Source organism: Dendrobates tinctorius, unplaced genomic scaffold (assembly GCF_039654945.1).
Source record: "Dendrobates tinctorius isolate UK_male_01 unplaced genomic scaffold, ASM3965494v1 ptg000097l, whole genome shotgun sequence".
NCBI classification, from domain to species: domain Eukaryota; kingdom Metazoa; phylum Chordata; class Amphibia; order Anura; family Dendrobatidae; genus Dendrobates; species Dendrobates tinctorius.
Window position 1 is genome coordinate 30,197,038 of NW_027361765.1, and position 20,749 is coordinate 30,217,786.

A 20,749-nucleotide genomic window follows, 5' to 3' on the forward strand; every position below is an offset into this window, starting at 1 on the left:
CCCACGGTCCGGAGGAGAGGAGACTGTCCTCCGAGCTTTGGGTACCATATCCCTGTAAAAAATAGAATTTAAAATAAAAAATATTGTTATTCTCACCTTCCGACGTCCCACGCATCCTTCCCGCCTCTCTCCACGCTCCCGGTCCCTGTAAGCCTTTGCGAAAATGCCCGCGATGGCGTCCGTTCTCGCGGGATCGCGAAGTCTCGCGGTCATTCGCGCGACGTCATCGCAGATTACCGCGAGACATCGCGATCCCACGAGAACGGACGTCATCGCGGGCATTTTCGCAAAGGATTACTGGGAACGCCTGCGCGGGACGCCGGAAGGTAAGAATAACACCATTTTTTATTTTTTTTTACATTTTATCTTTTACTGCTGATGCCGCATAGGCGGCCTCAGTAGTAAAAAGTTGGTCACACTTGTCAAACACTGTGTTTGACGAGTGTGACCAACCTGTCAATCAGTTCTCCAAGCGATGCTACAGATCGCTTGGAGAACACTAGCATTTTGCAAGCTAATTACGCTTGCAAAATGCTAGTTTTTTTGCGGGAATTTAAAATGCGATTTTCCCGCGGAATGGAATTCCGGAATTCTCGCGGTAATTTCCGCGAGAGTTCCGGTACGTGTGCACTTAGCCTTACTGTCAAGATCAAGTCAGATTAGTGATGAAAACACTATAGATGTTAGGATGGCAGCTGTACCTCAAAAAAAAAAAAAAAAAAAAAATCCAAACTGGAACCAGCAATGATCTAGAAATTTTTGAGGTCAACAATGAACTCAGTGGAGCAGGAGCATCACCTCCCGGAGGAAGACAAGGGAGATATAAAAGCCAGAGATAGCTCTGTGGAGGACCATGTTGGTGTTGGGGTCCCTCACCTCCTGCATACCAACAGTGAAATGGACCCAGTTTCATAAAAAGGAACTGTAAAGGTGTGTGTTGCAGAACAACAGGGAACTGCAGGGATGGTTAGAGCAAAAGCTCACCCCTCCGGACTCTGTACTCCAGTCACTCAGGTGGTGGTTACAGATAGTCCTCTCCGAGGGGAGTACCCGGCACACACACTGCCTCCAAGGTGGTCACAACGGACACTAGTCCTTGGTGGTGGGGAACCCACCTAGACACATTATGGCTCCAGGATACCTGGGCCCAGGAGGAAAAGAATCTATCCTCGAACGATTGAGAACTTCTAACAATCGAAAAAACGCCAGGTGAATTGTTACCACACTTAAAATGGACACCACATGAGAGTCCTATCAGGACAACTAAGCAGTGGTTGCGTAGGTAAACCACCAGGGAGACACCCGTTCTCAGTCCTTGAGGCAGATAATCACCGGCCCTTTCAGACTGAAGGTGACTGCTCTTGTCAAAGGGCCTCCGCTAAACAGCTTGAGGCCGGATCATGACTCTGGCAGAACACCAGTCTCTCTCATTATCGGCCCTGCATATCCGAGGTACAGACAACCTGATGGCAGACTGTCTGAGCAGGAACCACTTGAGGCAAGGAAAATAGTACCAAAAAGAATCTGTTTTTCAACGGATAGGACACATGTGGGAAAATCCCAGTATAGATCTCTCTGCCTCAAAAAAGCCAACAGGAAGGTTCAGAAATTCTGCTCCCTAAGTCCAGCGGACAGACCATCATCAGTAGACGCCTTCAGGATAGAGTGGACATCAGGTCTCCTGTATGCCTTCCCTCCAATATGCCTCATACCAGCGGTTCTGAGGAAGATCAGGGAGGACAGCCAGAGCGATTTTGATAGCACTTTTTTTTGGCCGATAAGGCCATGGTTCTATTGACTGAGAGTAATGTCAGTAACAGAGGTCTAGGACCCTCTGACACAGCGTCCCTCAGAGATCTGGGCTGCAGTTGACAGCCTGAAAGTTAAAAGGTCACTACTAGAGGAAAAGGAATTCTCAGTAGCGTTAATATTCACCTTACTCAGTAGCTGAAAACCAGTGACTACAAAAATTTTTTTGTAGGAGGATATGTGAAAATTCTTATCTACCTCAGACCCAATAAGGGAAGGTAAAGTCCCGATAGTGGCAATACTGGAATTTTCAGCAGAAAGGTTTAGGATTGGGGTTAGCTGTCAGTACCCTCAAAGTACACGTCTCAGCCCTGGCAGCCTTATTCAGCTGCGACCTGACAAACAATAGGTGGGTGGCCAGATTTATCCAGGCGTGTACTAGAGCTGACTCTGTCCGTCCTCTACGCCTCCTCCTTGGGATCCAAATTTAGTCCTGTCATCTTTGACAGAGTCCATTGGAGCCATTTAAAAACACAACATTAGATAGGGATTCTAACCTTAAACAGCCTTATTAAAGGCGCTCGCGTAGGCCGGTAGGTTGAGGAGTTACTCGCATTATCAGCAAGACCCTCCCTACACTCGGGCCATAGATGATAGAGTTGTGTTAAAAATTAGATCCGGCATACCTTCTCAAGGTGATATCAAAATTCAATAGGGCTCAGGAGATAACCTTACCATCTCTTTTGTCCTGACCCTAACGACCAGAAGGAAGAGAGGCTTCATGACCTAGATATGAGGTGTTGTCTCCTGCAGTATTTGGAGGTAACAGGACCTTGGAGAAAACAGGGGGCATTATTTGTCTCATTCCAAGGGGCAGGAGGGGCCTTAAAAGCCTCTAGACAAACTATAGCTAGATGAGTGAGAAGGGTCATTATGCCAGCAGATAACATTGCAGGCAGGGCTATTCCAGAAGGCCTAAAAGCCCATTCCACGAGGGCCGTGATGACTTCCTGGACGGAGAGAGCAGACGCTCCCATTTACCAATTCAGTAAAGCGGCCACTTGGTCAGCTCCCTCTACCTTTGTCAGATATTATAGTTTAGACCTATTTGCTACCTCTGATCTCATATTTGGGAGAAGAGTGTTACAAGCAGTGATCCCTCCATAAGAGAATACAAATCTCTGTAACTCTCTCGTGGTGCCGTCATGTAGAATGGAAAAACACGGGTATTACATACCTGGTAATGTGTTTTTTCATGAGACATGACGGCACCCTTATATTCCCTCCCTATCGATCACATCATTAGTTGGGTGCATTATTAGCATTATACACTCCCTTGGGTGTCAGAAATTTAGTAGTGTAAAGGATGTATTATTTATATGTACACTAACCTGCGGAGTTCCTCTCGTGCTCTGTAAAACAACTGATGCGGAGAGAGGAGCCGCCCCTTTTATCTTGAAGGTTTCCTGTCCTCATTGGGCGGATTCCCTTTCTCGTGGTGCAGTCATGTCTCATGAAAAAACACATTACCAGGTATGTAATACCCGTGTTTCCTGATCAGTTCCATGCTGCTTTGTTTCTGGTGCTTTCCATTTCCTTTCTGGTTTCTCCTTCCTGAACCAGTGATGAGGTCCAGACATGGACTTGTAACTGCTACTGCCAATCACTATTAAGTACAAACCAACAGGAACCCAAGAAGCATTGGAGCCTTATGCTATATTCACACGTTACGTTTTTGCAGCGTTTTTTAATGCATTTTTGTATGCAAATTTTCAGCTGCATTTCATAATTCCAGAGATTTCAGAAATCTCAAGCGCACACGTTGTTTTTTTTTCCTGTTTTGTCAAAGAGCTGCATTTTTGCAAAATGCAGCATGTCACTTTTTTGAATGTTTTTTCATAGTTTTTCATCCATTGAAAGCAATGGGTACTGCAAAAACGCTGGAAAAAACGCAGGTATCAAGTTTTTCTGCGTTTTTGGGGCTAAATCCTGATGAAGCTGAATCAGATTTTTTTTTTTATGAACTAAACTTTATCAGCATGCACAAGAGGCAAATGTACCTTGACAAACGCAGCAAAAACTAAGCAAAACCTACTTTTTGTAAGCAGCTTAAACCTTTCACCCCAAACGTGTTTTTCACCTTCATGACCAGGCAAATTTTACAATTCTGACCAGTGTCACTTTATGAGGTTATAACTCTGGAAAGCTTCAACTGATCCCACTGATTCTGAGACTGTTTATTCATGACATATTGGACTTCATGATGGTGGTAAAAATGGAGTTATGTCACACAAAATAGTTAATAAATAATATTTCCCACATGTCTGCTTTACATCAGCACAATTTTTGAAACATAATTTTTTTTTGTTAGCAAGTTCTAAGTGTTAAAAATTGACCAGCGATTTCTCATTTTTCTAACAAAATTTACAAAACCATTTTTTTAGGGACCCACCTCACATTTGAAGTGACTTTCAGTGGCCTATATGGCAGAAAATTCCCAAAAGGGACATCATTCTAAAAACTGCACCCCTCAAGTTGCTCAAAACCAATGGATTGTGGAAAGAAATAAAATCAACATTTACATTTTTTTTTTTTTTTTAAATTTTCAAAAGGGTAGCAGGAGAAAATGGACCCCAAAATTTGTTGTGCAATTTCTCCTGAGCACATCAATAACCGATGTGTGGGGGAAAACCACGGTTTGGGCATAGGAAAGGAATGCCATTTGTCTTTTTGAATGTAAAATTTGCTGGAATCATTAGCGGATGCCATGTTGCGTTTAGAGAGCCCCGGATGTGCCTAAACAGTGCAAAGCATCTATAAGTGACACCATTTTGGAAACTAGACTCCTCAAAGAATGTATTTAGATGTGTGGTGAGCCTGGCAACAAACCTCAGATCAATAATTAAGTCGGAGGTACAGGGCTCACTTAAAAAATTATTAAAAAAGAAAAGTAACTGTAGGAAAGCCTCCCCGAGTACCTCGTCAGGCTCCTCCTCTTCGGAGTACCAAGTTGAGCGCGGGTCATCTTCATCCTCAGACAGTGATACGGGGGGCAGACCTTGCTTTCCCGTGGAAGATACGGACGCCCTCCTTAAAGCCATCAGGTCCACTATGGGCCTACAGGAGGAGAAAGTAGAGAGATCACTGGAGGATGTGATGTTTGGCGGCCTACAAGAAAGGAAAAAGCGTACCTTCCCGGTCAATGACAAAATTCAGGCCCTAATCGAGAGAGAGTGGAAGAAACCGGAGAAGTCAGGTAGCCTTCCCTCCTCTTCAAAGCGAAGATACCCCTTTGAGGCTAAGGACACGGACATCTGGGACAAAGTCCCAAAGATTGACGCCGCAGTGTCTAGGTCTTCCAAGAAGTCGGCCCTGCCCCTGGAGGATTCAGGGGTTTTGAGAGATCCCTTGGATAAAAAAGCGGACTCATACCTAAGGCACACTTGGGAGGCAGCGGCAGGGGGTCTGAAACCAGCAATAGCCGGCACCTGCACAGCCCGGTCATTAATGGTCTGGTTGCAACAACTGGAAGAAAAATTGGTCTCCAAAATGCCAAGGGAGAAAATTTTAGGTGAAATGTACCTACTACACGGAGCTGCCGCCTTCTTGGCGGACACCTCCGCCGACTCGAGGTTAACAGCAAGAGCAGCGGGGCTGTCGAACGCCGCAAGACGGGCGTTATGGCTCAAAGGCTGCCCTGGGGACATTCAATCTAAGGCAAAATTATGCTCATTACCATGTGATGGGCAGTTCTTGTTTGGAAAAGACCTGGATGACATCCTAGAAAAAGTCGGTGACAAAAAGAAGGGCTTCCCCAGGTTCATGGGTGATCAAAGGAGACCGCCCTTTCGGAGGGGAAGGTTCAATCGAGGCAGTCCCCCGGGAGAACGGAAAAGGTGGGACGACAAGAGGAAGAAAGAACCAGGGTTTATGTTTGGGGGAAATACCTCAACCGCCAAAAAATCCCCGCAATGACACCAGCCCTCCTGTGGGGGGAAGATTGAGGCTCTTTTCCCAAGAATGGGAGAAAATATCGGCCAACAATTGGATCCTAAAAATTATAAAGAATGGCCTAAAAATCCCCTTCTTCCAGTATCCAAGAGCTTCATTTGTGGTGACCCCCGTCAGGAAGGAACCAGGAGAGCAATCAGCCTTAGAAACAGAAATCTTAGGGCTATTGGAGAAACAAGTTCTGGTAGAGGTCCCGGAAGATCAAGAAAGAAGGGGGTTCTATTCTCCCCTCTTCCTAATAAAAAAACCCGACCTTTCCTTCAGAACGATAATAAATCTCAGGCGCCTCAATCAATGGATCAAGAACCAAACATTCAAAATGGAATCAGTGACTTCGGCCATGAAGCTGTTACACCACAACTGCTTCATGGCCGTAATCGATTTGAAGGATGCCTATTACCATATCCCGATACACCAAGAGTACCAAAAATACCTGAGGGTAGCCCTATACATCCAGGGCGACCTCAGGCATTTTCAATTCACAGCTCTTCCGTTTGGCATCTCCATAGCGCCAAGGATTTTTACAAAAGTAATAGCGGAAATGACAGCTTTCCTTCGAATCCACAATGTGATTATGGTGCCTTACTTGGACGATTTTCTGGTCATTGGCAATTCAGAACATCTCTGCGCACATCAGGTAGAGAAGATAACAGAGACCCTGCAAAGACTGGGTTGGATGGTAAACTTAAAAAAATCAAAACTTCAACCCCTAAGGAAACAAACGTTTCTAGGTTTCGTCTTGGACTCCGACCGTCAAGTTTGTCTCTTGCCAGAGAAAAAAACTAGAGAAGGTGAGAGAAATGACCCTTATGGCAATACAGCATCCTCACATGACCCTAAGAAGGACAATGTCCCTGTTGGGCACGCTAACAGCCTGTATCCCAGCGGTCAACTGGGCACAGTATCATACCCGACAACTGCAGGCGGAAATCTTGTCAGCCCAGAGACGATTGAAAGGGCGTTTAGAAGGGAAGCTGGAACTTTCCGAAAGGGTGAAAGACTCTCTCACTTGGTGGCTAGACGACACAAATTTAACGGGGGGAATTTTGTGGCACAGGCCCGTGTCCGATGTAATATTGACGGATGCAAGCTCCTCGGGATGGGGGGCACACCTGAGAGAACATATGGCCCAAGGGTCCTGGGGTCACATAGAGCAGAAAGCTTCCTCCAACTTAAGAGAGTTGAGAGCGATAAACAGGGCCCTAGAGGCATTCATTCCCAGGTTACAGGGTCAAAACGTCCGAATTATGTCAGACAACAGGGTGGCAGTGGCGTATGTCAACCACCAGGGAGGGACAAGGTCAAACTCCCTAATGGACGAAGCCAAAAGAATCTTCCTCAAAGCAGAACAACACCTAGCCTCCCTGACAGCCCTGCATATCAAAGGGACAGAAAATGTTCAAGCCGACTTTTTAAGCCGCAACAAGTTAAAACAGGGAGAGTGGGCCTTGAATCGTGTAATATTCCAGAAGATAGTACAGTTATGGGGACAGCCAGTAATCGACCTCTTTGCCACCAAAAGCAACCGGCAAGTGAGAAGGTTCTGCTCATTAAACCCAGGGGAAAACCCGTGGGCAGTGGACGCTCTACAAATCCCGTGGCTGTTCAAACTGAGCTATGCCTTTCCCCCAGTAGCGTTAATCCCGGCAGTAGTAAAAAAGATAAGAGACGAGCAAGCCAGAGTAATCCTCATAGCCCCGTTCTGGCCGAAAAGACCGTGGTTTTCTCTACTACAAATGATGTCTCTCTCGGACCCGTGGGTACTGCCAGAGATTCCAGATTTGTTAGCTCAGGGGCCGATATTCCACAAACAAGTCAAGGGGCTCCATCTGACGGCGTGGAATTTGAGAGGTCACTTTTTGAGAGATAAAGGGTTTTCCCCGGGGTTGGTAACTACTCTAATGAAAAGTAGGAAACCAATAACAACCAACATATATGGCAGAACGTGGAAAAAATTCCTACAATTCCTGGGAAAACCGTTAGGTCAAGAACCCCCAATCGAGTCCATCTTGGAGTTCTTGCAGGCAGGCCTACAGCTAGGCCTGGCGGTTAATACCCTCAAAGTGCAGGTTTCAGCGCTGGGTGCATTATACAATTGCAATATAGCGGCAAACAGATGGGTAGCCAGGTTTATAAAATCTTGCCACAGATCTAGGCCAGTTTCCTTACCAAAAATAGCTTCATGGGATCTAAATCTGGTGCTGGAAGCCCTCACGAAAGAGCCGTTTGAACCCATACAGCAGATTTCAACTAAAAATCTCACTCTAAAAACCATCATTTTGGTAGCTCTAACGTCGGCACGTAGAGTTAGTGACTTACAGGCCCTTTCAGTCAACCCACCATATACCCAGATATACCAGGATAGGGTGGTTATGAGAACAGACCCTGCTTACTTGCCGAAAGTAGTAACTAACTTTCACCGAAACCAAGAGATTGTCCTCCCTTCCTTTTGCGAGAATCCGAAAAACCCAGGGGAGGAAAAGTTTCATAGCCTAGATGTTAAAAGAACCCTAGTAGAGTATATGTCTATAACCAGCCAGTGGAGGAGGTCCCAGTCCCTATTTGTAGCCTTCCAGGGTGCTAGGAAAGGTTATGGAGTGTCAAAGGGGACTATTGCCCGATGGATTAGGGAGGCCATTAGTGTAGCCTATTCAGCTAGTGGCGTCCCGGTTCCTGACGGCATCAAGGCTCATTCCACCAGAGCCGTGGCGACCTCCTGGGCTGAGAAAGCAGAGGTATCAATAGAGCAAATTTGTAAGGCCGCTACCTGGGCCTCACCCTCAACTTTCTTTAGACACTATAGACTAAATCTGTCCTCCTCTGCTGACTTGACCTTTGGTAGAAGGGTGCTGCAAGCGGTGGTCCCTCCCTAAGGTGTTCGAAGTCTCCAGAATCTCTCATGTGGTGCTGTCATGGGTGAAGGGAAAACCACCATGGTTACTTACCGGTAGCCAGTTTTTCCGGAACCCATGACAGCACCCGTACATTCCCCCCCTTTTTCACCGTTTGGGTGTGCACAATAGTCGGGTGTATTTGTGTGATGTGGTGTTGGATAAAAATGTAACTAACCGGGGAGTCCTCTCAAATGCTCTGTAATCTAACTGAAGCGGGGGAGAGGTGCCGCCCCTTATGTTTCAGTAGGTTCCTGTCCTGGCGGGGCGGATCCCTCTCTCATGTGGTGCTGTCATGGGTTCTGGAAAAACCGGCTACCGGTAAGTAACCATGGTGGTTTTTGAGGTGCATTGCAAAGCTCAGAAGGGAACATGTGCCATATTGGAGTTCAGGTTTTGCTGGACTAGTTTGATTGTGCCATGTCGCATTGTCAGAGCCTCTGAGGTGCCAAAACAGCAGAACTCCCCCATAAAATACTCCATTTTACAAACTACACCTCTCAATGAATTCATCTAGGGGTGCAGTGATCATATTGAAACCACAGGTGGGTCACAGAATTTTATACCATTGGGTAGTGAAAATTTTGTTTTAGCCCCAGATTTTACATTTTCACACTGGAAAAGGGTAAAAATGGCACCAAAATTTGTCCCACAGTTTCTGCTGAATCTAGAAAGTGAAGTGTCCCCATTTTGGATATTGTACCCCTTTGGGAGTTTAACTACAGGTGTAGTGACTATTTTGACTCCATGGTGGTTTCCAGAAACAAGCAGTAGTGGATGTTGGAAAATGCCGTGGTAGTGCCCGTACGTTGTGCGACTGTAAATTAGGCGGACTCTCATTGCTTCAGAAATGCCAAATATGTGGATGCTAAATGTGATTTAGCCACACTGGGACTCAGTAGGGATGGGGGCATTTGGAATAGGAATTTGCTGAATTTGATTTGGGGGACGAGGAGCCATATTGCTTTTACAGAGCCTTTGTACTACCAGTAACGTGGAAGCCTGATATATTTCTGTTAACAGATGACAGACCTGTGTGGGGACTTACTTTTGTTGAAGCTTTTACAATGTTACATAACATTTGGGATCACATTTATCTGGCGTTTTACGCTGAGCACTTACATCAGGGTTTCCATCTAAATCTCTTGAGAGACTAATTCAGATGAAACCTTTTGAAGGATCTATTCACTGTAATGAGGCAGCAGCGTTAGTCTGGACTCCGTCTGGCCTGTGTTTAGCGATGTAGTTTCTTTTTAAAAAGTGCACAAAACTGTGGCCTTACTTTTATGCACGCCTAACAAGATGGACACCGAAGGATCATAGGCAGCCAGATGGCACCCACAGTGCCTCCATCTGCCTCATTATAAGGAATCTACTACCGGGGGTTCCATCTGAATCACATATTTCAGAGATTTACACTAAAACCCTGCTGTAAGTGCTCAGTGTAGAGCGCAGGATAAATGTGTGCTGAGCCTTACTGCAATCTTACGGATGCAGAATGTAAAAATCAACAGCAGGTGAAGGATTGGTTTTATTTATTTTTTACATTGTTCCTTATGCGGTATAAGTGATTAGGCGACTTTATTCTTTGGGTCGGTTGCGATTACAGCAATACCAGATTTATATCAGATTTTATGTTTGGCTGCTGTCACACACTAAAAGATGCCTTTTTTTTTTTTAAAAACAAGTTTTTGTAACGCCATACTATAGCTATAATTTTTCCATATTTCGACAAGCCATAGTCATGTGACGGCTTGTTTTTTGCGGGACGAATTTACATTTTTATTGGTACCATTTTCAACCTCATGACATTTTTTTGTTTGATTTTGATCGCTTTCGATTCTGATTTTTGGGAGGCAGAATTTACAAAAACCAGCAATTCAGGCTTTTTTTTTTTTTATAATGTCATTCCACGTGTGGTAAAATTGATAAGGCAGCTTTATTCTTCGAGTCAGTACGATTACAACAATACCACATTTATATATTTTTTTCTTTATGTTTTGACACTTTTATGCAATAAAAACTATTTTATAGAAATTATTTTTGCATCACTTTATTCTGAGAGCTATAACTTTTTTATTTTTCTGTTGGTGGAGCTGTATGGCGACTTTTTTTTTTTTTGCGGAACAAGATTGCGTTTTCAGAGATAATATATTTATTTAGATTTGTTTTTTTGGTCACGTTTTATTCCACTTTTTGTTCGACGGTATGATAAAGCATTTGTTTTTACTAAAGGAGTTAACTAGTGGGACAGTTCATAGGTAGAGTCGCTCCGAATGCAGCCATACCAGATGTGTACATCTTTTTTTCATAAGAATATTTATGGATATAATGCATACTTTTTTATTTGTTTTTGTGTTTAGATTTTAACCATTTTTTTTTTTCACTTTTTTTTTTTTTTTTTAAACTTTGTCCCACTATGGGACTTTCACTTTTTGCAGTCTGATCACTTGTAAACCATAGCAAAGCAGGAGCTTTGGTATGTATACATCAGTATTAATATATGCAGCAAAAGTCACAGCTATTATAGCATTTATACACTAACCGTTTTCAAGTTTATTTACTATACTTTGCTTATATAGCGTCATCATATTGTGTAGCGCTTTAGATATTATCAAGATAATATATGGGGGTGGAAATGCTTAGACGGTGGCAAATTTGTCTTTTGATAGCCTGGTATATAACCGTGCCTACTAACAATATACATTTTTATCCTCAGTTTGACCTCTTCAAATATTATGCTATTTGGATTGATGGTGTATAGGGAGTTGGATTATGGCACTAAATCAGGAAAATGACTTGTCCTGTTTCTTTGTATTTGTACCTTACTTTACCCCAGGCTTGCATAATATATTAGATCAACCACTAGACACAGTTCTTCATTGCAAGCGTAAACCTGAGAATGAGTACATTGATCTGTTCTGATGAAATTCCCTCTAGCATTGGAGAGGGTAAATGTGTGCTACAAAGGTGTGATCATTTCCCCTTGCTTATGACATGGTCATATATATACTTACCGTAAGTGCTGCACATTTCTCTCTTCCTCCATATTAGTTGATGGAACACTTAGAAAGTACAGAAAATGCAGTTAATGGACCCTTTGGGGCAATCTGATGTTGCAGTGCGCACACAAGTGTGGCGATGTTTTAATGATTACCGATACCATACACTAGCATTACCATTGACCAAAAACAGAGTTGAGGCTTTTGTAAAACATTGATTTAATTACTGCATTACCCAATAAAATCCCCAAACATTTTGCATGTCCCAGTAGAAAATCTAATGCTATGTTAAAGGCTTTTCTTTGCCAACAGAAATATAGTGAAATAATTAGCAAAATTCCTCCTACTTATGCGTATGTGTGATCTAATTTTAGACTTACCCCTGGTACATTTTTTTTTTTTTACCCCCATTTTATCAATTTATATTTTGGAGCCAGCAGAGTTTGTTTTCCCACCCATCCCCCTAAATCAGTTGCTTTGCGCATGAATTGCTCCATGCACACTTTGGTCAACCCCAGGTTTTATGGCAAAGGTCTTGACCCAGATGTCACATTAGCCCATACTGCTGCCCCTTTGGCTGAATGATGAGGTAGACTTTATTGTGTTGAGAGGTTGGTCTTGAGGGCAGTGCACTCACCCTAGAAATTGGGACCAATGAGCTTTCCAGCCGGACTCTTCGCGAACAATAGGTTGGTAAGACATACAAAAACTGCACAATACAAAAGGGCTTGTAAAAAAAAAAAAATGCACCATACGTCTAACCTTAGCACCTCAGTTCAACTCTTCAACTTCTCCTAAAGTTCAACAATTAAATAGAAATTATGTACGAGTACATTTATATAACCCAGATATATAGTCCAGGGTAGTGTCCAGTGACCCGTTTTGTGGAATGTACTGTAAATCTCTGTACACAAATTCTTTAGGAGAAAGAAGTTCCACCCTTGACCACTGAAGCTTTTATAGTTGGTATTCTCTGTAGGGACGTTTTAAGACTTGCTGCTTGCAGACCTGCCATTATATTTAGGGGTTTTTGTTATATACAGTATATATCAGAAGTTAAATCGTTCTCCCCATTTCCATTTCTGTTAACAATTGTAACCACGACTTGCCGGCTTCCTTCACACCACCATTTGCGGTGCTGAGCCTGAATATGAAATATTTTAGTCATAGCTCAGTTCATAAGACAAGGTCACGAAGTGCCATTTAAAGGCGATTAATTAGCGAATTGCTTTGTTCTTTGTATCTCGTTATAAGTGTGGTTATAGATGAAGCGTACTGCTATATGCACTGATGGACCACGCTGCTAGGAATTTTCCTAGAAATAGGGAGAGATGTAAAGAAATACATTTGAATAATATGAATTATGGATTAGATGTGTAATTATTTATGACTTTACCCCTAGGCATTGTAGATTTATATAGGGTTGAAGTGTTTACATATCCAGCCAGCTTGAAAGCACATTGCTTTATAAATGGAGAATTAATCCAATAAAATATCCTGTATAAAAATAAATTGATGTAGAACATCCTTGTTTCCCTCCAGTCACTGAAGCAGCCGTGAGCCATAGAATTCAAAATTGCTTTACTGTCTGCTAAAAACTTTGAAAGCATCCCGGACATAAGAATTACGTGAGATACATTGTTTCCAGCATGCCTAATGGCTTAATTTGTAAGCATTTTTGTTAACATGGTAGGCATTTCATTTTCCCCCTTCTCTCACGTGGGAGTAACGGACCATCATAGAAAGGTTAAGTGCTTTAATAATGTTATTAATTATTGACACTTCGTATCAAGAGCGATTAGGAACAGCAGCCTGAGCGTGCTGTGAACAGTATGATTGCAGCGCCATCTGCTGGTAGAGATGTGCCTATGATATGTATGTCTTCCTTTCTAGGAATAGCGTCTATTTGTGGAAAGAGAAATAATTTTGTGTTTAAATAAAAAATATATAGAATATGGATGTTATCTTGGTATTAGATAAAGATATGCACTCATCTTGCAATAATATTATTTTTAATGTTTTTGCATAATTTTACAATTCTGTGCTCTTAGTATCCTTTAGTCGATTAAAACTCCACCGGACGATAAGGCATTTTGAAGAGCATTGGTGTTAATATCAATCATATCTGTCATTTTACATCTTGTGTCGATTGACTCTTATTCACCCCAGGGGAGAGCTCTGAAAGAAAAGTGTGGCATTTGGTATTCTGTTCAGTTACCTTCAGCTGTCAACCTGAGTTTGAAGAGCGCCGCTTGTTGAAAAGAGAGTCCAGAAAACCAAGCAGTGAACCGTTTACAGCTCTCTATCAATGCTAAATGCACGGGGGGGGGGGGCTTCAGATAAGTAGGACCCTAGTTTCTCCTTGACTGAACCTGTGTAATGATGGCACACTCAACTGGAACTCATAAATAAGGATTGATTTTACGGAGACCTCCGAGGTCCACTGCTGTGCAACATGGGATCGACCTTGCAACAGCACAACTGGATTCTAATTCCCCATCTGCAGAAAGTTAATCGAAGTCTTCCAGTTGGGTTTGTTACAGATCTTATACTGGATGAAACGATCACCTGCCCTTAGCCATGTTCTCAAACTGTCCATGGACGTAACGATTCTACACGTGAATCAGCAATCTCATATTGCTATATTCAGTCGGCAACGAATTGTGCCCCAAAATGTTATCCCCCTTATTTTAATTTTATTTTTTGTAACCTCAGTTTACTCAAAAGTACCTTAAACGATTCAATAAAAGTAGAGCAACATACAAAGATCTTTAATGCATTAAGTGTCTGGGGGATGTTGGAATAATACAGCCATAACAATAACACATGCGTCTTGTATGTCAAGCAGTTGTGTGGAAAGATAAGAGACAAAGTGTTGATAAATGGGCATCAAAAGGTTACGAGAACATGTTCCTTCACACTGTGGTCTTAGAAACACGCCATATGAATGTTGGAGGCCCCATGATTAATCCTCCTCTTCTTCATTAGACAGATTTGTAGTAACACAGCAAGTTCCTCAGCTGTGACTGAGTGTAAAAAAATGTCTTTCTGCATGATATATTGTATTGCCAATGGCAAGATTTCGAAATGTTGTGTTGCCAAGAATGATCATGTGTAATCTTTTATGAAAATTTCTCCATGGTTAGCTTGGTCAGAGTCATGGATGTCACAAGGATCACAAATGCAATGTCATAGTGTCACACTGTATGAATTCAGCATCCTATGGACGCATTCTCTTATTCCTCTTGATAGGTTTTTATGGATTGTATGAAAACTCGTAACTAGAAATGGGCAAAAAGATTCGCACCACTTTGGTCTGGTGTCCACTCTGGTATTCCATAGCAGCCGAAACCAGGGCAGTGCGAACTCCCACAGCTAGCACTTTGAATGCTGATATCCTTGACACTTCTTGTGATTAGTGGGCCTTCATGAGGTCATGACATTATGTGAGGCCTAATCACAGGCGTCATACACCGTCATGACGTGCGTTGCGTGGGCAAGATACTGAAATGGACACTGGGCCAGGGGAATGCAAATATTTTTGCACATCTCCACTTATAACCCATGTATTCTTCTACATTGTGTTGTATGTAATATTCCATAAAAATTGGGCTTTGTTTATGCCAATTTTTCCATGTGTCATTAAGTATTATTTTCATAAAAAAAAAAAAAAAAGTGCCATATCACAGGAGTCCAATTCCACTCGTGGCTGCATCATGCACCTCAAATTTATAGCGCAACACAAGCGTTTGGGTTTTTATATTGCTTGTTCTGGCTCTCATAGCCTTGCATTGAGTTATGACTTCCAGTGTTCGCTGAAGCAATAAAGATCTATCCTTCAGATCACAAACTGCTAAAAACCAACTGGAGCATTGTTGGGATCTGGGACTAGGGACAGGGAACTTGCATTAGTAGCACCACTCCAGCTCTGCAATAAAAAAACAACAACGCTGGAGTGGTGCTTTAACCATGTGAACAAGTCATAATCCGAGTCATATTTGGATATTGGTTATTTTTATAATATAATTACTACAATAATAATCTTATTATTGAAGTTATGTATCACGCTGTTGACTTCAGCATTTTTGTAATTTTTTTTTTATTTTATTTTTTTTTAATTCTTAGATCCCAGAAGAAAGTACCATGTAAGATTGCTGGCTTATAACAATATGGACGAAGGGTATCAAGCTGACCAAACAGTCAGCACTCCAGTCTGTGTTAGTAAGTAACCTAAATTATCTTTACAAGAAAGTGCTAATCAATTCTACAAATCATTATGGCTCATTTATAAAAAAAAAATGCAGTGTATTACTCCAGCTGGTGGTCTAAGCTGCAGAATCTCAAATTTGGTAGTTTTCTGATATTTTTCACAAATTATTTCTTTTCCCAAACAGCTGTCCCTGAACACTTGATTCCTCCTCCTCCCCCTCCTCATCATCTTTATGCCAAAGCAAACAGCTCGTCTTCCATCTACCTATACTGGGGGCGACCTGCATTCTCCTCTGGACAAACTATTAACTACACTGTGCGCTGCAATCCTGTAGGTCTGCAGAATGCTTCTTTAGTGCTTTACCTCCAGACGTAAGTACAGTGCTACTGATGACATTCACAATTTGTTCTATTATCTCTCTAACCATCTAAAAGAAAAGCATGTGGTAATAAAATCTTTATTACAAATGCAGCATGATGGTTTCTTAGATTTGTGATATGACGTGCCTGATATGTCTGCTGAGAAGTGCGCATCGGGGAGATATAGTCAGTATGGTTGTTGTAGGGCAGTTTACAATGAATGATACAAATGTTGTGGATCGAGGCTGGTAATGTGATTTTCCCCATCACCTCCATTTAAAGCAATATGTGTTCTACTCTTCCTATATACAGGTTTGAACCTCATATTTTAGTTCAAGATCTTGAAGCAAATACCAAGTACGAGTTTGCTGTGAGGCTGCATGTAGACCAGTTGTCAAGTCCCTGGAGCCCGGTGGTTTACCACTCCACGCTTCCAGAAGGTAGGAATTATGAAAGCCATTTACTTTTAAAGCATAGTGAAAAGTCCCACAGGCCTTGTAAAACTGTGGCTGTATTGGCTGTTGGCTACACGGACACAGAGCAGTTATTTTAGGCATTCGTGCGAACGGTATTGTATGAGCATGGATCAGAAGGTTTACACGTAGAAGGGTGTGCGGCTCTTTTACTGAGAATTTTGCAGCAAATAATTTGCTATTTTGTTATTCATCAATAATACTGTTGCTGCGCAAATCTATCACAGACCACATAGGGCCAAATGCCGGCAGCCTGTGTCTGGTCATGGCCTGCTGGAAACCGTAGGGAATTAGCATTTTCCTCTGCTTCCCTAATGATTTCACATAGAAGTGTATGCAGTGAACTAGGGAATTGCCTTGTATGTCATTTCTTTATATGTAAATGTTTAGAGGTAAATCTGGAGCGTGCCTGTCATTAGTATTTTTTTCTTGTCATCAAGAACGCTTATGTTCTACTTTTGCTCTTGCTACATCTGTGCAGCAGTAGATGGTGCCGCAGGTCTGTGCCAGTACTGTGCAAGCATGTGAGTGGTCACCAGCTGATTTATTATATTCTGCCATACCCATGTTGGGCTTCATTTTGCCATTCTCCTGCAGCTCCAAGCAATCCGCCTGTAGGTGTCAAGGTGACGCTGATTGAAGAAAATACCGCCTTGGTCTCCTGGAAGCCTCCTGAGGACATGGAGTCAGCGGTCACCCGCTACACCATATTGTATGCATCTAGGAAAGAATGGGCTGTCGGCCAGTGGCAGATTATGCACAGAGATGGTAATTTACTTACTGCTTTTTTTATTTTATGATTTTCCAATATTTTTTAGACGCGTTTGTGTCTTGTACCCTTTACTGAGGACAGAGTATACAGCAGTATGTCCATGTATAGTCAGTAGCATTTTGGAAGGACAGCCATGATTCAGATTTCACGTTGAGGTTCACCACTGCACATTGTTCTCAGACCTTTCATCTCACATGGAAGCATATATAACACATCATAATTAGGACGCTTTATTACGTCAATTATTAAATGATTATTTAACCAAAAACATTTACCGTATATTTACCACAAAATAAATCTTAGACTGTTTGATACAGAAAATATAGCGTATACTAAAACATCAAATTTCTAGGAATTGCCCCCTCCCCCCACACACCTTTTATTTTTATTTTTTTTTTCCCCCTTACCCATCTGATTTTGTAGAAGAATATCGTCCCTCCTTAATATACGAATATCAAAAGTATCACGACCTGTATAACCTTCTATCCGGCCTATTCTTTTGCTATTAAAACCCCTTACTGCCATCAGACGGAATAGTACGTCCGATGGCAGTACCCCCGCTTTGATGTGGGCTCTGCTGTAAGCTCATCTCAATGCCGGAACATGTTGGCTGTTTTGAACAGCTGACATCTGCCCGCAATAATAACTAGTGTGGTCGGCGCTCATAGCAAGTCTGTAATTCTGCTACATAGAGGCGATCTGAGCATCGCCTCTATGTAGCAGAGGCGATCAAGTTGTTGCAGCTTCTAGCCTCCCATGGAGGCTCTTGAAGCATGCCAAAAGTAAAATAAAAAAAAGTTTTTAAAAATCTGAAAAAAATAAAGAGTTCAAATCACCCCCCTTTCGCCCCATTCAAAATAAAACAAAAATAAAATCAAACATGCACATAATTGGTATCACCGTGTTCAGAATCGCCCGATCTATCAATAAAAAATAAAAAAAAAACCTGATCTCTAAACGGTGATAAAATAAATTCAAAACGCCAAAATTACTTTTTCCCCGTCTCTCATGACGGCACACATGAGAGAGGGGATCCGCCCAGTCAGGACAGGAACCCTACTGAAGATAAAAGGGGCGGTACCTCTCCCTCGCTTCAGTTGGGTTTCCTGTCCTGACAGGGACCCGTGTACTGGAGAAACACGTACCTGCCCTTCTCTCATGCCGGCGTGGAAGAACAGGCAGGTCCTGGGCGCTGTGCGTCGGGAGGGGGAAGCGCCGTCCAAGGCTCCCCTGGGGCTCAGCGTCCGAGCGGGCGCAGAAGCAGCACGGCTGGGGTCCTGGGGCTCTGTCGTGGCTACTGCGCCGCCCTCTCCCCACTGCCACATCGAGGAGGAGTGGCCGCTTCCGGGTCGCGCCCCTCTGACGTCGCACGCTGGGAAGGCAGGTGAAACACTACCAATACGCAGCCCTTCCGTTTGGCTTGTCTACAGCCCCCAGAGTGTTCACCAAAGTGATGGCCGAAGTAATGTCTTTTCTTCGTTCCCGGGACATAGTGATCGTCCCATACCTAGACGACTTTCTTGTAATAGGGAGGTCGGAGACCCACTGCACACACCAAGTGAAGGAAGTGATATCAACTTTAGTAGGACTAGGATAGATAGTAAACATCCCCAAGTCAAGATTAACACCAGTAAAAGAACAATCCTTCCTGGGGTTAATATTGGACTCCGAGCGACAACGCTGCCTCCTGCCAGAGAACAAAGTGACCAAAATAAGGGGCCTAGCTCACACAGCAATACAAAAGCCAGCTATGACACTGAGGAACGCAATGTCCCTTTTAGGCTCGTTGACATCATACCCGCGGTAGCATGGGCGCAGTACCACTTAAGGCAACTACAGTGGGAAGTTCTGTCAGCACAGAAACAATTAAAAGGGCATTTAGAAGGCAAACTATGTCTCTCAGTGGCTGTAAGAGATTTCCTGCTCTGGTGGACTGTAGAAAAGAATTTAACAGCTGGTGTCCCGTGGCAAAAACCAGTCGAGGACATCATTACAACAGACGCGAGTGCCACAGGATGGGGAGCACACCTGAGATCCCACTCGATACAGGGGACCTGGTCCTCACTAGAAAAGGATCACGGTTCAAATGTAAAAGAACTATGGGCAGTGGAAAAAGCCGTGAAACATTTCCTTCCTATACTTCGGGGCCGCCACACCTGAGTCATGACTGACAATCCGGCAGTAGTAGCCTATATCAATCATCAAGGGGGAACGAGATCTCGGGGCCTCATGCAAATATCGGATCTACTCTTCCAGCTAGCTGAACAACATCTGTTATCCATCACAGCACTGCATATAAAGGGGGTAGAAAATACACAGGCAGACTTCCTGAGTCGCAGGCACCTAAGACAAGGGGAATGGTCCCTAAGCCCCCAAGTCTTCCAACAAATAGTTCAGGCCTGGGGCACACCAGAAATAGACTTGTTCGCTACCGCACTCAACAGAAAGGTCAGGAAGTTCTGCTCACTGAATCCAAGGGAAAACCCCTTCGCAGTAGATGCCCTACAAATACCCTGGAAGTTCATCCTGGCCTATGCATTTCCCCTGATAACAATGATCCCAGTAGTGGTCAGGAAAATCAGGGAGGATCGAGCGAGAATAATTCTTATAGCTCCATTTTGGCCGAGGAGGCCTTGGTTCTCCCTTCTGAGACTCATGTCAGTGACAGATCCATGGATATTACCAGAGATTCCAGACCTGCTTTCCCAGGGACCAGTGGTCCACTCTCAAGTGAAGGGCTTCCATCTAGCAGCCTGGAATTTGAGAGGGTGCTACTGAGTCGCCACTGGGATTCTCTCCAGGGTTAGTCTCCACCCTGTTGAAAAGTAGGAAACCTATAACATGCTAAATCTATGGTAGAACGTGGAAAAAGTTCCTAGACTTCCTGGGGAAACCTTTGGGAGATGTAGCTCCAGTGGGGCTATCCTAGAATTCCTACAGTCGGGGCTGCAACTTGGGTTAGCCACTAACACACTCAAAGTCCAAGTCTCAGCTTTGGGGGCTTTATAACTGCAACCTAGCAGCAAATAGGTGGGTGTCCCGGTTCATAAAATCCTGTGGCAGGTCAAGGCCGGTCATTATCCCAAAGATACCACCCTGGGACCTCAACCTAGTCTTGGAGGCCTTAACCAAAGATCCCTTTGAACCATTACTAGAGCTGTAACCAAAGCTACTAACACTTAAAACTGTGTTACTGGTAGCCTTAACATCTGCCCGGAGAGTGAGCGACCTACAAGCTCTGTCTATATGCCCTCCATATACACAGATCTTGGATGACCGAGT

At 43.3% G+C, this 20,749-nt stretch overlaps 1 protein-coding gene and 1 long non-coding RNA gene across 3 annotated transcripts in view; one reads left to right on the forward strand and one right to left on the reverse strand.

Annotated features, from left to right (window-relative positions):
* PRTG (protogenin) overlaps positions 1 to 20,749 on the forward strand; it is a 192,899-nt gene that overhangs the window by 129,100 nt on the left and 43,050 nt on the right. Inside the window, exons 12-15 of the mRNA XM_073587013.1 lie at positions 15,779 to 15,874; positions 16,048 to 16,234; positions 16,535 to 16,662; positions 17,293 to 17,463. Coding sequence (XP_073443114.1) covers positions 15,779 to 15,874; positions 16,048 to 16,234; positions 16,535 to 16,662; positions 17,293 to 17,463 — 582 coding nt within the window. The remainder of the gene's footprint in view (positions 1 to 15,778; positions 15,875 to 16,047; positions 16,235 to 16,534; positions 16,663 to 17,292; positions 17,464 to 20,749) is intronic.
* LOC141098963 (uncharacterized) overlaps positions 11,854 to 20,749 on the reverse strand; it is a 71,166-nt gene continuing 62,270 nt past the window's right edge. For both annotated transcript variants that reach the window (XR_012234393.1, XR_012234394.1), the window contains exon 2: positions 11,854 to 12,968. This is a non-coding gene — a long non-coding RNA (uncharacterized lncRNA). The remainder of the gene's footprint in view (positions 12,969 to 20,749) is intronic.